Source organism: Aythya marila (genome assembly GCF_965140915.1).
Source record: "Aythya marila genome assembly, chromosome: 4".
NCBI classification, from domain to species: domain Eukaryota; kingdom Metazoa; phylum Chordata; class Aves; order Anseriformes; family Anatidae; genus Aythya; species Aythya marila.
The window spans coordinates 20,528,384-20,542,770 of record NC_139045.1 but is presented as its reverse complement, the minus strand read 5'-3'; the positions used below and the strand labels follow the sequence as shown (position 1 = coordinate 20,542,770).

Genomic DNA, 14,387 nt, shown 5'->3' with positions numbered 1-14,387 from the left:
TGTGAACCATCAACATGAGATGGTTTATTGATGTGACATTACATACAAACACAGGAAGCCTATTATAAAACACTCTATTCTCCTTTCCTGTCTGGTCCACAGATATATAGGCATGTCACATACGAGTGTGTATATATATTTCTTTTCCATTCTAGTACTCGGGAGAGCCTGGCATCCAACACTTCGAGTATTGTTGAAAGCAACAGACGTCAGAACCCCGCTCTGAGCCCTGCACACGGCGGGGCAGGCCCAACCTTCAACTTCCGAGCCACCGCAGACCCGCCGACAAGCGAAGCTGAGAAACTGCAGAAACCAGCTAACTGCCTGCAAGCTTCTGTCACTAGTGTCTGATAGTCATCCTGCCTCAGAATTTCTGTCTCATCCTATACAGTAAAGTTTACGACACTGGGACTGATGTTTACATCTTTGGGGAAAAAAAAAAAAAAAAAAAAAGCATCTCAACCACAGTTTTAGTGTTTACTTAAACTGTGCTGCTATGTAGACTAGGGGCAACAAAGAAATCTTTATTTCAAGGTATTGCTTTTCACATTTGCGGCTCTGTAGCAACAGAATAGCAGTAGGGATAATATGTACACTTTTTGCTTCACTTAATTGTAACTGAGCACATATATGAAAGTCTAGACACTGTAAGTGTAATCTGCATTTTCAATGTCCATGCAGTTGCCAACTTCATTTAAAAAAAAAATGCCACAGATGTGTGATGCCCCCGGTCAGAAGCTAAGCTCTGCTGCAGAGTTGTTCTACTTCAAAAATTGAGCCACTGCTGAAAGTAACCGGCCAGGATCACCATGAGGAAAAACGATGCCAAACGTGACAAGTGGTGACCTCAGCTCTATCTGTGAATTATTAGTACCAATCAGTCATTTTCACTGTGTGTTTTTGGGACACAATTTTGCAAAATACCTGTTTAAGTGAGTAAAAAGAGGTCTTTCTTTTAGAGTATGGAGGGTGGGTAGGGAGACAGCTTCCCCTTTCGTGTTGCAGAAGTATGAGAGATGTTTATGTATGAGACTTGCGACTTGACCTTCCAGAGTCAGAAATGAGGAGGTAGAGGGGGGAACGGGGAGGGAGGGGAAAGCTATAACTGTCACGGAGCCGCAACGTGGAGTGACACAAAATATAGGGAATATCTTCAGTATAAATCAAGTATTTAAGAAAGATAATCTAATTCTTGTGTCGCTTCTGGTATTGCAACTCGCCATTAATATAGGAATCAGAATAACTAATTTCTTTGAACAAAAATATTCTTTGTGATATAAATGACAAGTATGGCCTGAAGAATTGATTTCTTTCTAGTGGAAGGACATAAATCTATTTTATGTAGCTTATTAAATAGAGTGCCTAAATTAGGCTATTAAAAATAGCATACATTGTAGTGATTATCAGAGAACAAAATTTAGAGAGTTATAAACTTCTGGCCTTTTTATTCAGTGGATGTTATTTGCAATTTAGCATTTTATGGACACGTCTAGTTTCTAGAAATTAAATGTGTCCATTTGGTTGGCAGTAGAAATCTGAATTCTGTAGGTATGGTATATCCTAATTGCTCTCCCCCAAACTGTTGCTCCAAAGTAATTAATACTATGCTAATTACTGCAGAGTAACTTCTAAGGATAGTTGAACTTAAAGAGTAATTTTTAGGCATAGGGTCACATTCTACTCTGTTACTCATGCAACCTGGTAGTGCAACAAACTGACTTCAAAATTAATTCTATCTTTATTTTTTATCAGAACAGACAAATTGGTGGAAGAATAACAAAGATATTAAAATATTCAATAGTCCAAACTGTTGAATAGAAAAGGGACATTTACACTGTCTAGCTCTTGTAGTACACAGGTGTTAAACCCAACTGTACATATTTAAAGCCAGTGTTTTCATCAGGTTCTGGTGACATGTATTACTCTGTACACAGCGTCATTTGAGCTTCACTCATGTTCTATATTGTCATCAGAAGTCTTCACTGAAGGTTCAGCCTTATGTTACGCAGTTGGATAAAGTTCATTTACTTATAAAAATGGCTTTCTAACTCTGGACACAATCAGTTTCTAATTCTGTCAAGGACATCTACAGTACCCAGTAAATGCACAGGTCTGTTTTCCTTGGTTTCGATGTATAAATTCCATTTCATGGGAGCAATAAGACCTTTCAGTGCACATAAAGGAAATTATTGTGCTTTTGGTTGGTTATCAAAGTCACTTGGCCTTTAGCCTTCTGCCTTATCATACCTTCCAAGATGTGCTCTAATTACCATATAATGCTTTGCATGACGCATCTTATTACTCAGTATGTAACTCCAGCCGTACTTATTCCATGCGAACTGTAGAGTCAGAGTTTTTGTGGGGAATTGTCATATACTATGCAGTGGCTGACTGTGATTTTGTTTTCTGAGACAGCTCTGACATCAGTAGTATGTATCAATTCAGTAAATAAAAATGTCAAAACTTAAAACATATATATATATATATAGCTGATGATCTGAAGTACTAATGTCAGTATTAAAATGTGAACAGCAAAAACAAATTTCACCTTTTGGAGAAACGTTTGTTTGTCATAAGCTAATCAGAACTTATGCAGGCAGCTGGTTGTACAGAAGACATAATTCCAACAGAATATGACAATACATACCTACAAACTGTTTAGTATGTAATTTCCTAAAGTTCCCAGAGACCAGCAGACAACATAAATGTCATATTAATGTTGACATGGCATTGTACCAATATTAATGTGACTCTTGGAATATGGAATGTAAACAGAAGTTTCAAATAGAAACGTTCTAATCTTGAATTCTTTTTTTTTTTTTTTTTTTTTTTTTTTTTTTTTTTTTTTCTTTTAAAATCAACAATGGAATATAAGGAAATTCCATCTTGAGGTTCTGGTAACAAAACCACGAGAGTGGAGCTTGAGTGCTTTATGTCACCCTAATCCTTTGATGAAATCATAGCCTTGTATTACATGGTTGCTTATCTGTCATTCTTCTTCTAATGTATCAATTTAAAGGTTTACAGAGTTAGATTAGGTTGAATCTGTGTTGTGTTCAACTGTAAAGGGTCAACACAAATCTGTCGGCATTTTGCACACTTAATATGTATTATTATAATACAACATGTTACTTTTATGGTAATTTTTTTTACACATATAACTACCTCCATGAATTTGATGAAATGCAGCAACATAAAAAGTGTATTGTACAAAGCAAGGTTAAAAACTTTGAAGCATTAGCTCATGGCGTTCTCTTGTGTGTCAATGCTTGCGTATGAGGTCATCATGTTTCCATTGCCACAATTTCCTTTTACAATATTAAAAATCTGTCTTTCAGATGAGTCACTTAAGACTTTGACAAGGCTGCATAATTGGGATAAAAGTGAAAGGGAGGCTCGAACCTTCCATCCTCTCCCCAGTTACTGCTACGATTTCTGCCTGGTAGAACTTGAAAATGTGTTTGTAATTTAGCAAATTAGGAACACCTACAGTCTGTGAAATATGATTGACAGTTTGGGGTTTGACAGAAGACACTCTGGGTATTTTCTTGGCAGCCTTCAAACATGCCGGGCCCTGTTCTGCCTCCGTTTTTGCCAACATATCAGGTCATGGTTTCTCTGAACCGGCAAGGGTGTTAGAGCAGCTCTTCCTTCAACGAGACACGCTCTGTTTTCTAGAGCGTGTGCATTAGAAACACTTGCTCCTATAGAAATTGCCAGCAGCTTTTAATTGACTAATTGACTTCTCTGGGAGCAGTATTGGGTCCCTACTCGAGGTATGTGCCTATTGTTCAAAGAGCGTGGGCGAGTTTCCAAGAAAAATGAAGCTGGCTTTTGAAAAGTAGCCAGTTGCAACAAGCCACCTTTCAGGAGGGAAAAAAGAAAGATTTTCCAAAAACCAAAGGAAGAAAGTGGCAGTTGAACCTAAGCAGATCACGTTTATATACAAACCCCGATTTATGAACACCTCTTTCAGCAAACCTAGTACCATTATCCTGATGCGAGTTAATGTACAATCATCAGCTGAGCTAATTTAGCTGGTTTTAAGTATTTCAGTTACAGACCATAGGAAATCACTATCCGTTTGGCTCCGTGTGCCATTGTGAAATGTCCGTAAAACAAGCAACAACGTTCGCTCAACTCTAAAAAGTAAGATGTATTGGGAAACAAATACTTTAATTAAAACCATGGCCTGAGTGCTTGCCAGCGGTAGTCATTTTCGTAAAAGAGATGGAGGCCACCATAAACGTGGGTCATGCCTTGCACTTAAGCCATGCCCGAGGGCCGTGGAGCACTCCAGGCGGTACCAGCCAAGCCTCCCAGCGCCGAGGCGGGCAGACCTCACCATCCCCGTCCTCTGGCGGGGCACGCTGAAGAAAACAAGGCTGAGAGTCTGTGGACGAAATTATTAACCAGTTTCTTTCTTTTCTCTTCAAAAGTCACTCGAGTAAGTGTAATAGTTGACCAAAGTGTTCAGTGTTCGTACTCCGGAGCTCATCTTTTTGTGCATTCAGTTTAAGAGGGAAACTACTTCGCAGTCCTGCAGAGACTCTAGGTTAGCAGTGCCAAAACCAGCTTTCAGTCGTACGAGTACTGCCGGCGGTGGTTTTAGAAACAGTTATTTTAATTAAAAATTTGTTTTTCAAATACATTTCACAGAGCTTCTCCCAAACGCGATTCTTCAAATTGTTGTGCTGAGAAAGCAAATAGCACTCCTAATCTGGTGCCACCCCCCCAGTTTACAATTAATTCCCTTTGCTCTTCTGAAGAAAGCTGTACAGTATTAGAGAGAAATGTTCTATTTTTTACATAATTCTTTAAAAGAAAGCAAAGTATATATCTAAAACGTTCCCCCCGACGTAAGTAAAGCGCATCGACCCTGCATCGGCGTGCCCGGGGGCACGCAGCGGACCCAACTAAAGCCGAGCTGGTGCTAGAAGAAAACGGGACTCGCGCTCCAGAGGCTGGGCTCAGCCACGCGGGTCTGAGTCTGGCGTTAACCCCCCGGCCTCCCACGCGCCGAGCAGAGAGCGGGACTGGTCGCTGGCTCCATTGAAGCTCAGGTCTGAGCTGAGGATTTCCGCCTTCCTCCCCCCCGAGGCACGGCACGACGCGCAGGCGAGGCGCAGGAGGCCACGGTGCGCACACCTGGACCTGGAAGGCAGCCCCCCGTTAGCGCCCCTGCGGCACGGCCACAGTGGCCAGAGCCCCCCAAAGGGCGCCCACCCCTAAGTACGAAAGGGCCCGCGGGGTGGTTGGCACAGGGGTCACCTCGACACGCAGAGGAGGCGTTGAGTGGAAAGGGATCATAACTCTGCAGGTAATCGTCCGTGAGTGACTGAATGTGGCTGTTGCATTAGGTCTAAATGAGTTACTAAATGCAAGTGGGACTTACTGTATGTTAGAAGGGAGTTTTGCAGCCAAGACTGCCTTGTATAAATGTGTTTGCACTGAAAAAAAAAAAAAAAAATTAAAAAATTACTTGGTCTCTGGTTGCTGTAAAGGTCATCCAAGATGGATGTTCTGTTTATATTGTATAGTATTTCATATGAAAAAATTACGGTTCATGAAATGTCTTCCCTAACGTTACTGATTTATAACAGCACATTTGTAACATGGTTTTTATTGTGTCAGTGTACCATATTGTAAATGATGATTACTTGTCATGCTTAGTATAATAATTTAAAGGAAAAAAAAAAAAAAGGACAGGGATTTTTGTAAGTCTATATTTGAAAGTCCCTCCATATGGTAATATTGTGTTCATGTTGTTTATGTAGTGTTGTGTGAAATATCCATTTTGGATTGTGTTACTTTTTAAGATATTAAATAACATTTGGTTATATGTTTTAAGTGGATTTTTTACACCCATCGGTGGTTTTTAGAGAAAATACTTTCCATTTCAGAGAAAATAATTCCCGTTTAATGCGCTGTTTCTCTCCCTCGTTTAGGAAATCTTGCACAACAAATGGGTAATCAGAAAAACAAGGGTCATTACGGCCTGCTGTGCTCATGTGTGCTTCCCCAAAGGGCTGTGAGCCCTTCCAGAATGACAGCGCTAGGGAGAAAGATCTGCAAAATTTGGGAAAAAGAAAAAAAGTTTGCTGTGGACGTGCAGGGTGATGTGTCTTGGGGAAATGCAATCCTCACCAAAGGCACAAGCTCTGAGCTGAGATGCACCCGAGCACAGGGAAACAAGAAGTCCCTGAGCACATCCTGATGCCCAAGCAACAGACTTCAGCTCCCTCTTTTCCTCTTGTCCATCCTCATGGGCCAGAGAAGGACCTGGGCACGTGCCAAAGAGAAAGGGCTGCAGCAAGGAGGTTTTTCCCAGTTCTTGAAATATTTACCCAGATTTTTTCCCTGCTCTGACAGTAGCTGACTGGAAAGCCCAAGTGGACAATGTAACATGCAGGTGCTGCTTTCCTGCCTCTGTGCTGCCTGTTGGAAGAAGGTTTCAAAGGGGTTCAGGCTCCAGGGCCTTGCCACCGTACCGGAGTATCTTGTCTTGATACACACCGTGCCCTTTAAACTTTGCTTAGAAACCTGCTTTAAGTTCTCTTTACACATACTCTGCTAGCAGTTAATATGAAGATCTTAAGCAAGCGACATCTTTTTGGTCCAACTCGGAGTTTTTTCTACATATTACCTTTGTTTCCCCCTGGGTCACTGCCAATGCCCAGATCTCCAGAACTTAGAGCAGACAGCAGACAGCTTAAATGTGGTCCATACCTTACTTTAAATGTCTATGCCCACTGCTTCCCTGAAGACCTTTCATCTTTCTGTTGGATTGTGCCTTTCGGTCGGGAGCACTGGCCCCAGAGCAGCAGATTTCCATCCCTCCTCATCTACAAATACCTTGTGAGGTTACGTTTGTGAAGGCTCTCCTCTCCAGAACTGCTCTTTTCCATCAGCCTCTCCGCTGACAGCTTAGGGTCTGTTTTTTTCCTACCAGTGTATTTCCTGTGGTGTCCTTCTCTGTCAGCATCCCCACCTCTTCTGCTCCTTCTTGGCATTTTCCCCCTTCAGGTTGTTTTCCCCATTCATTGCTTGACAAGAAACGTCCTCTGCCCCTTTTCTCACCTTCCCTGCTTAAAATGTCATCCCAATCCTATGGGGTCTTTTCCTCACTGTCCCATTCCTTTCTCTTTTTCACTCTCCCCACTCATTTGAATGACCCTGGAGAAGAAGAGGTGCTCAGGACAGGAGCTCCTGTCAGCACTTCCCTTCAAACCGTGCTGTTCCAGCTTGGTGGATTTCAGAAAAGGCATCGAAACTTGCCCCCACTTTTCATCCCTCCTGTTCTCTCCCTCCTTTTGACTGCTGCTCCTTCTTTAACCCAACACCTCTGTGTTTTGAGGGCTCGAAGACCCCAAACCCGCACCGATGCTAAACCAACAGGTCACATGTGTCTTCCTCAGGGTGCCAGGAGAGGTCCCAGCTAAATGTTTTGGAAAACAATTACAAAAACTACAAAAAATAACACGCCTGCTCACCGCCACCGGTGGGTGAAGGGCGAAGGGGTTTGCAGTGGGTTCGAAGATGCGGGGACCTGCACAGCCCCCAGTGGCTTCGTGGTGATGGCTGAGCTTGTGTTTGTGAGCAGCCTCCTCCTGCGCCTTCAGGTCCTTGTCTTTAACCGAGTATTTTTAGCCCCGCTGTCACAGTATAATGTCACAGTGATAAATGAGGATTGGGAACAGGAAATCCCAAGTACATTTTTTTATGTATTTATTTTTTTCTCATTTCTTGTCCTGATAAGCGCGGAAAACCTAACCCTGTGCTTCCAGCTATTTGGAAATAAGTGAGCAGAAATACGTTTCTTACCCTCTGGGCACCATCGCAGTCGCACAGTGACAGCAGCCTTCCTGTCCACAGGCCCGGCACACGTGGGCTGGGTCCCGCTGGGATGGAGCCAGGAGCACCAGGAGCGCAGAAACCGAGCAGAGGAGCCGAGCCTGCAGGGGGACCATTGGGAGCAGCCTGTGGGCAGGGGCTGGGGCCTCTGGCCTCCCTAGACCGAGCGTAGCACTTGGGATGCCCCATCCTTGAACATCTTTCTGGGTCCTTTTAGCTGGGTTTTGGGGAAAAACGGGTCTAAGCGGCTAACTTTACAGGGCGGCTTGTGCATTGCAAGGATTTCAGCGCAAGCCGTGTCTTACGCACCTGGAATCTGCCCTTGCTGCAGAGCTGTGGTCCTCCCCCTCCTGCACCAAGCAGCACACGGGCACCACTGGGCAGAGGCTGCCAGGGGTTGCCATAAGGCTGCAGACGTGGAGACAGGAGTGCAAACTTCGCAGCTGGCTGCGCCTCGCTGTCATGGGCAGTGACCGGACGGGGACAGCAGGGGAGGGCGTTTGCCTTCCTTGCTTGGCAGCTGAACGCTGCCTGCAAGGCAGCCCCTGCCCTGCCTCTGCGGCGAGACTCCTGCTCCCACTGCACGGCTTCTTGCAGCACATTGCCCAGCTCCTGCTCCTCCTCCTCCTTCTCCTCCTCCTCCTCCTCCTCCTCCTCCTCCTCCTCCTCCTCCTCCTCCTCCTCCTCCCCTCCGCAGCAGGCCCCAGCCGGCCGGCCCCAGCACGAGGAGGCCATGAGGGGAGCACCTCTGCTGTGTCCAGTTCCTTGCGTGCCTCTGGCTCAGTCCCAAAGTTTTCTTGCCAGCAAAGTCCTATTTAGCAGCCAGCTGCCACGACTCAGCCGGCTGCTGCTGGACACAAGTGGATGATGGTTTTCAGATGCTTGCATGCAGCCGGGCCAGCTGTAACCCTGATCTCAGGCATGGCCCTCAGTGGAACAGCAATATTTATATATATTATATATATACATATACATTTAACCTAGGCAGGGCCGTGTAACTAGTCCTCTTCTGCTAAAGGAGCACTGAGACAGTTTGCCTGAAAAAGGAAGCTTTTGGTTGAGTCCTCAGCTTCAGCTGCACGTACGGTGGCACTGCACAGACGGGGATGACCTTGCACAGCCCAGCCCTTTATGTTTGTACGCCCCACGCACAGGCTACACAAAACCTCCAGCCAAACAAAGGGACCGGGGGCAGGAGGCCAGGAGAAGCCACCTGCCTCGTCCTAGGGTGCTGATGACTGTCCCATGCAGTAGGACATTTCAGGGCGTTGTTCCACGGCTCCTTGGTAGGAAACGTGACACAGCAGGCGGTGTGGTGTGCCCCGCTGCCCCGCGGGGAATGGCCGTGTGACAGCAGCCCCACAGGACACCAGCAAAAGGCGGCTGCTTGAGCAAGAGCCAGCTCGAACCGCCCTGCAGGCGGCAAGCCGGGAGCTTTGGACTTCAGGTCACCGCCTGAAGTGGGAAAAACTGACTCAGAGAATTTAATTTTCAAAAACAGGGAGCACCCGAAAACCTTGTAAAAGCAAGTGTCTGCAGCCCTAACTTCAGGCAGCATTCCCTCTCAACCCTATAAAGCAAATCAGGCCCGTTTTGTTCTCACCCCTCTCCTTTGCCTTCCTCCTTGCTCGGCCCTGGGGGGCTTCCCCCGCACACGCAGCGCTAGCTTTCCGTCTCCTCTTTCTCACAGACTTCTGAGGACAGTCATTTTTCCTCCGACTGCGGAGTTTTATTTTTAAGTAGTCTCCAGTGGACCCTGGAGATTTATTATTCACTCATAATGAAGAACCTCAAGGGCCCTCACTGCCTAAGGTAGCCGCTGTATTTATTGTTCCTCCTTAAAGGTAGCCCACTCTCCTCTTATGGTTTTATTATCAGCTATAACCCGGTGTGGAGTGACTATTTCTCATGCTCCGATGCTGTACAGCACATAACGCTTTCACCAAACCACAGATTGCAGAGAAATGCTCTAAAATAAAATGAAAACCCCTCTTACTTTTGATGGTAGAAATGAGGAAAAAAAAAAAAAAAAAAAAAAGAAGCAGCAAAGTAAAGCCTTACAGGATGACAAGTAGTTTGAAAGAGCTCTTTTGCCATGTTTAAAACATTTGCCTGTAGATGAGTGGACTTCCATTGAGCCAGAAACTAATAAAAGACTTAATATTGACTGGAAATATGTCGAGCACATTGCTGATTTTTAGAACTTTTAAGGAAATGTTGTTATGTAGTCAAATGCCCAGCGTATATCGAAGTGGAACACAGCATATGTTAGAGTGCAATTTTATTTTAATATATATATATTTTTCTCTTAAAATCACTGCATATTTTTAGATTGATTTTATCACTGCACATGTAAAAGCTACATTACCTCTCTGATGTCTCCTGGAGAAGGAATTCTCATTTGGAAGGAAAGATTATGTTGAAGAATTTGAAATATTTGTTAGAAATGACAATAAATCCTATGCATAACTATATATTCGAGTGCATTTTAGTATATGTTTGCCTTTCTAAAACTGAAGCATGTGGGATGTTGGTGAGGAAGAGCCTGCCCGGTTGCCACCAGCCACCAGGCTACAAAGGAAGACTTCTGGATTTGTTGGTTTATTTTGTAAAAAAAAAAAAAAAAAAAAAAAGAAGGAACTGACCTTTGGGCGGTACTTACATGTAGGGTGTGAGTTCCCATGACTCCTACCAGTTTTGCCTCGTGCCCTGGATTAAGCAGAGAGTGGTGCAGCCCTGGCAGGTGTCTCCACGGACGGACCAGCTGCTGCCCAGGCGCCTTCCAGACGGCGGCCTCTGCAGCTGGAGAGGAGGAGGAGGGTGAATGCGCTCCCCCAGGAGGAGATGGAGTCAGAGGAGAGGGCTTAAAGCCTCACAGATTTCACCAAGACAAAGAGGAAAACTCAAAGCGAGGAAAGGAATGAGAGGGTGTGCTTTAGTAGCAGTGGAGGTTTTTCTGACATGTTGGGAGCAGTAGTGGGAGAAGAAAGACATCAGCTGAGGACAGAATTAAAAATCTTTGCCTTACATGGAGGCTGAAGGATCCTGGGCTCCCTCGGGTTTCTGCCACAAGCCAGCTGAGGAGGGGAGTTATGTGCACCTCTCTTCATGACCTATGCAGACCTAGAATAAAGAGCAATCTAAACAGCCATTTTCCGAAATGTTTTCTCCGAAAGCTAGGAACCAGCCACAGCCTGTCAAGCTGGCGAGGTACTCGCGCTCCTGGCGGCATTCCCCTCTGCAGGGCAGCCTCCTAAAGCAAACACACTGTGACTGCCTGTCTCAGCCCTTCATCGGCCTCCTCCCTCCCCATGTGCATGGGATGTTTCTAGTCATGAAGGTTTTGAATGCCCCCCAAGGCCCTCACATGGGGCTCGCAATAAAACCTTCTCCCGTCTCTCTCTCAGTTCCTGTTGTACGTGCAGTAACTTGCTGTTTGTTCCCTTTTAGGAGCTGCAGAGCGCCTCTGAGCTCACTTTGTGTCCAAAAACATCATCCCCTCTCTCCAGCAGGAGAAGATACGCGATGCATCCCAGATGTCTGCACGTGGCAGCAGTCTGCAGACGCAGCAGCTTGCAGGAGGGAGGAGGATAAGCAGCGAGCACTCACCGTCTCCGCGCCCCTTCTTGGAGCAGGGACGTTGTGAGGCCGACTCTGTGTTACTGCACCGGCACACGAGGTCTCCCAAATGCCACTCAGAGACGTCTCTGCTTGTAACCAGCAGTGCTGGCAGAGCCTGTGGTTGTCACGGGGAAGCACCGGGAGGATGCAGAGCAGCTTCAGGCTGTTGTATAAGCTGTACCTTATATCGTCTCCTGGGCTGTCTGCTGCCAGCTCCAGAGCAGTGCGTTTCCAGCCCTTAAAACAGAAGAAAAGTCCTGTCTGAAACTGCCTCTTCCCCCCAGTTGCAGCTCCTGTGCTTCACTACAGCCTTGGGTCGTGCTCCCAGCTCTCTGTGGTTGCCTCCTTCCTCCCTCCCTCCCTCCCAGGACTTTTGGCAACAACTGCTTTTTGGGGTCCCGGAGTGTTATCAGCACACTGGGGCCCTTCTCGCTGCCAGAGGCTGAGCTGTGGTGGAGGGAGGGCTCCTGGGCTGGGAGGCAACTGCAGCGAGTTCCTCTGTGTGAAAGCTGTGAGGCAGCACAGGGTCTCAGCCCTTGAGAGTTTTCTTCCTCATACCAAGAGGCTGAAATGGGTAAAGGCCTTACCCACTGTCCCATGCTGCCAGCAGCTTCAAGCGAAATGTTGTTTTTGCTCGGCTTCCTGGAAGGATTGTTATGTGCCAAAGCTGGACGTTAGTAGGAGCACACATCTCCAGTGCAGTGGACAAGAGGAGAAAAAAAATAATCTATAGCAATCTGTGTAGACAATATATATATATATTAGGAAAAAGTCCATATAATTCACAGTGGGAAAGCGATTTTTTTTATCAACAAATTACTTCAGAAGAATAGACTTTGATGAGGAAAATGGGACCAGTCCCCCAGCCTGCACCTTGCTACAAGATAATTCCTACAAAACGCTGTTTCAATGACACCTCCTACCTGCTGTATGTGTGGAGAGTGGCAGTGAAGGGACAAATGTGAGAGAAACGGTCTAGAGAAGAGCAGTGAAAATCGCTGTATGATGTTCTTCCAAAGGGGACGATGAGCTCAGGTGTGCACTGATTCATATTTTGTTTTCATGGCACTATTTATAAACCTGTTGAGGCTTCCTACGTGGTAATCCTAATGGCAAATTACAACTCCTTCATGATTTGACTTTTATCTGAATTGTTGTATGTGTCTGAAATGGGGAAAGTAACCATTTTCTTGAATGGCTCAGAACAGCAAACACTGGAGACTGTGAACTAACTGGAAACCACAAGGCACTGTCTGTGAAACCTGCCTGGAGGACATCTCTTGGATTTGACCAAGCTCTCACCAGAGCTGACTCTGGAAAATCCAGCTCTCCCCGTTACTGGGCTCCGTGGATGTTTTTGGAGGTGTCTGCACCATCAGCTTCAGATGTGCCTGAACAGGCTGTGGTGGAGCCGTGGGGCATATGGGGCAGCACCTCCTGCAGGCTGCGGTGTCCTTCACTGGGGGCTTTGCTCTGAGCCCGTCAAAGGGCACAGGGCAGCTCTCAAGGGCATGTCGCTGTCATGGCTTTCCTGGGCCAGCACCTGCCCCATCCCTCACGATGAGGCACTTTATCCGAGGTAGCACAACCCCATTTGGAAATCAGGTGCTGTTTCATTTGCCTCAGCTCCTACACCATTAATTCCTCCATTCTCCTCCTTTGTATTAATATTTTAAGCTGCTCTATCTGTCACATCTGCACACTTACCAGCTGCTTTCCCATTTTTAATTGCCCTCAGAGGGCTTCTTCCAGAGCCACACCTGCTTTTCTATGGGCCTTAATTTGTCACTGTCCAAACAGGAGAAGAGAGCATTTAAAATTCAGCCTTCATGACTGAGTTGTATTTCTTCAAATCTGTGATTAATTGCTGGGCATTTACAAGCTGTATTCAGCTATTTCTGTATAAAACAGTCTTTATTTTGCTGGGAAGATCCCCACATCATGGGTATTATGTATCTTCTTGTTGGTAGGACTTGCATTTATTCTTCCTGTTTGTTCTTGTATGAAATACAAAGAGAAAGCTCAGGGCTCTCTTGATTTTACTGTTTTTAAAGGGGAAAAAAAAAAAAAAAAAAAAAAGTTCTTTGTCAGAAATGTCCTTGTAAAAAAAAACATTTGAGATCAGGGCAGGAAGGGACATGCCAGGTCATCCAGTCCAGCCCCCAGAGGGGCAGAGGCAAGCAGCTTGTATAATCCAGCTCATAAACTCATAAACTGCTTCAACTCCACCTTCTCCACCTTGAAAGATATTAAGCTTTTTTTTTTTTTTTTTTTTTTTTTTTTTTTTTTTTGTCCTTCACAGCTGCTGGTGGGAGGCTGCTTTAAAACCTTGATTTTAACCCACAAGTAGGCCTCTCCTGAGTCAATTTGTATGGCCATGGCTTACAGGGGCACAATTAACCTGAGCAAAGGAGCACAAAAAGGTATATATGATTTTTACAATTTACAATTTTAAAATACTTTTTTGTATACACTGGTCATTTTAGTCCCGTTGGGTGAACAGGCTCCTGTCTGCATGTACTGAAGAAAGGCTGTAGCCTTTGTGAATGTCCTGTATCATCTCATCCTCCATTTTTCTGTCTGGCAAGGAAGCAATGCTGATATCTCCAGCTGATTTTGAGGCTTAATTAATATTCATCAAGCTATATATACAAGTGCTGAGTAATGTTTTAATGTATTATTAATTTCTCAAGAACAACAGAAGGCTGCTCAAGAGTTGTCAGTGCCCACTCCTGCAGTCACAGAAAATTGGTCATGTAGGAGATGCTGTGGGCACCCCGATCTAGTGGGAGGTGTCTCTGCCCATGGCAGGGTGCTTGGACTAGATGTTCTTCACAGTTCCCTGCCAACCCAAACCAACGCTTCTGTGATATGCCCACGTGAGGAAGTGAAGCTGGAGACTTGCAGTGGTT

General features: G+C 45.4%; 1 protein-coding gene and 1 long non-coding RNA gene across 5 annotated transcripts in view; one reads left to right on the top strand and one right to left on the bottom strand.

The window, feature by feature from the left end:
* STOX2 (storkhead box 2) overlaps positions 1-2,771 on the top strand; it is a gene marked incomplete at its 5' end in the record, with an annotated part of 133,439 nt that extends 130,668 nt beyond the window's left edge. For all 4 annotated transcript variants that reach the window (XM_082759833.1, XM_082759834.1, XM_082759836.1 and 1 more), the window contains one exon: positions 156-2,771. In XM_082759833.1, the coding sequence (XP_082615959.1) occupies positions 156-351 (196 nt within the window). In that variant the 3' untranslated portion in view covers positions 352-2,771. The remainder of the gene's footprint in view (positions 1-155) is intronic.
* A 35-nt stretch (positions 2,772-2,806) lies between these two features.
* On the bottom strand, positions 2,807-8,027 carry LOC309877926. Its single transcript, XR_014317453.1, has 2 exons — positions 7,825-8,027; positions 2,807-5,154 (listed from the first exon to the last, which is right to left on the bottom strand). It is a non-coding gene; the product is annotated as an uncharacterized lncRNA (long non-coding RNA).
* Between the last annotated feature and the right edge of the window lie 6,360 nt (positions 8,028-14,387).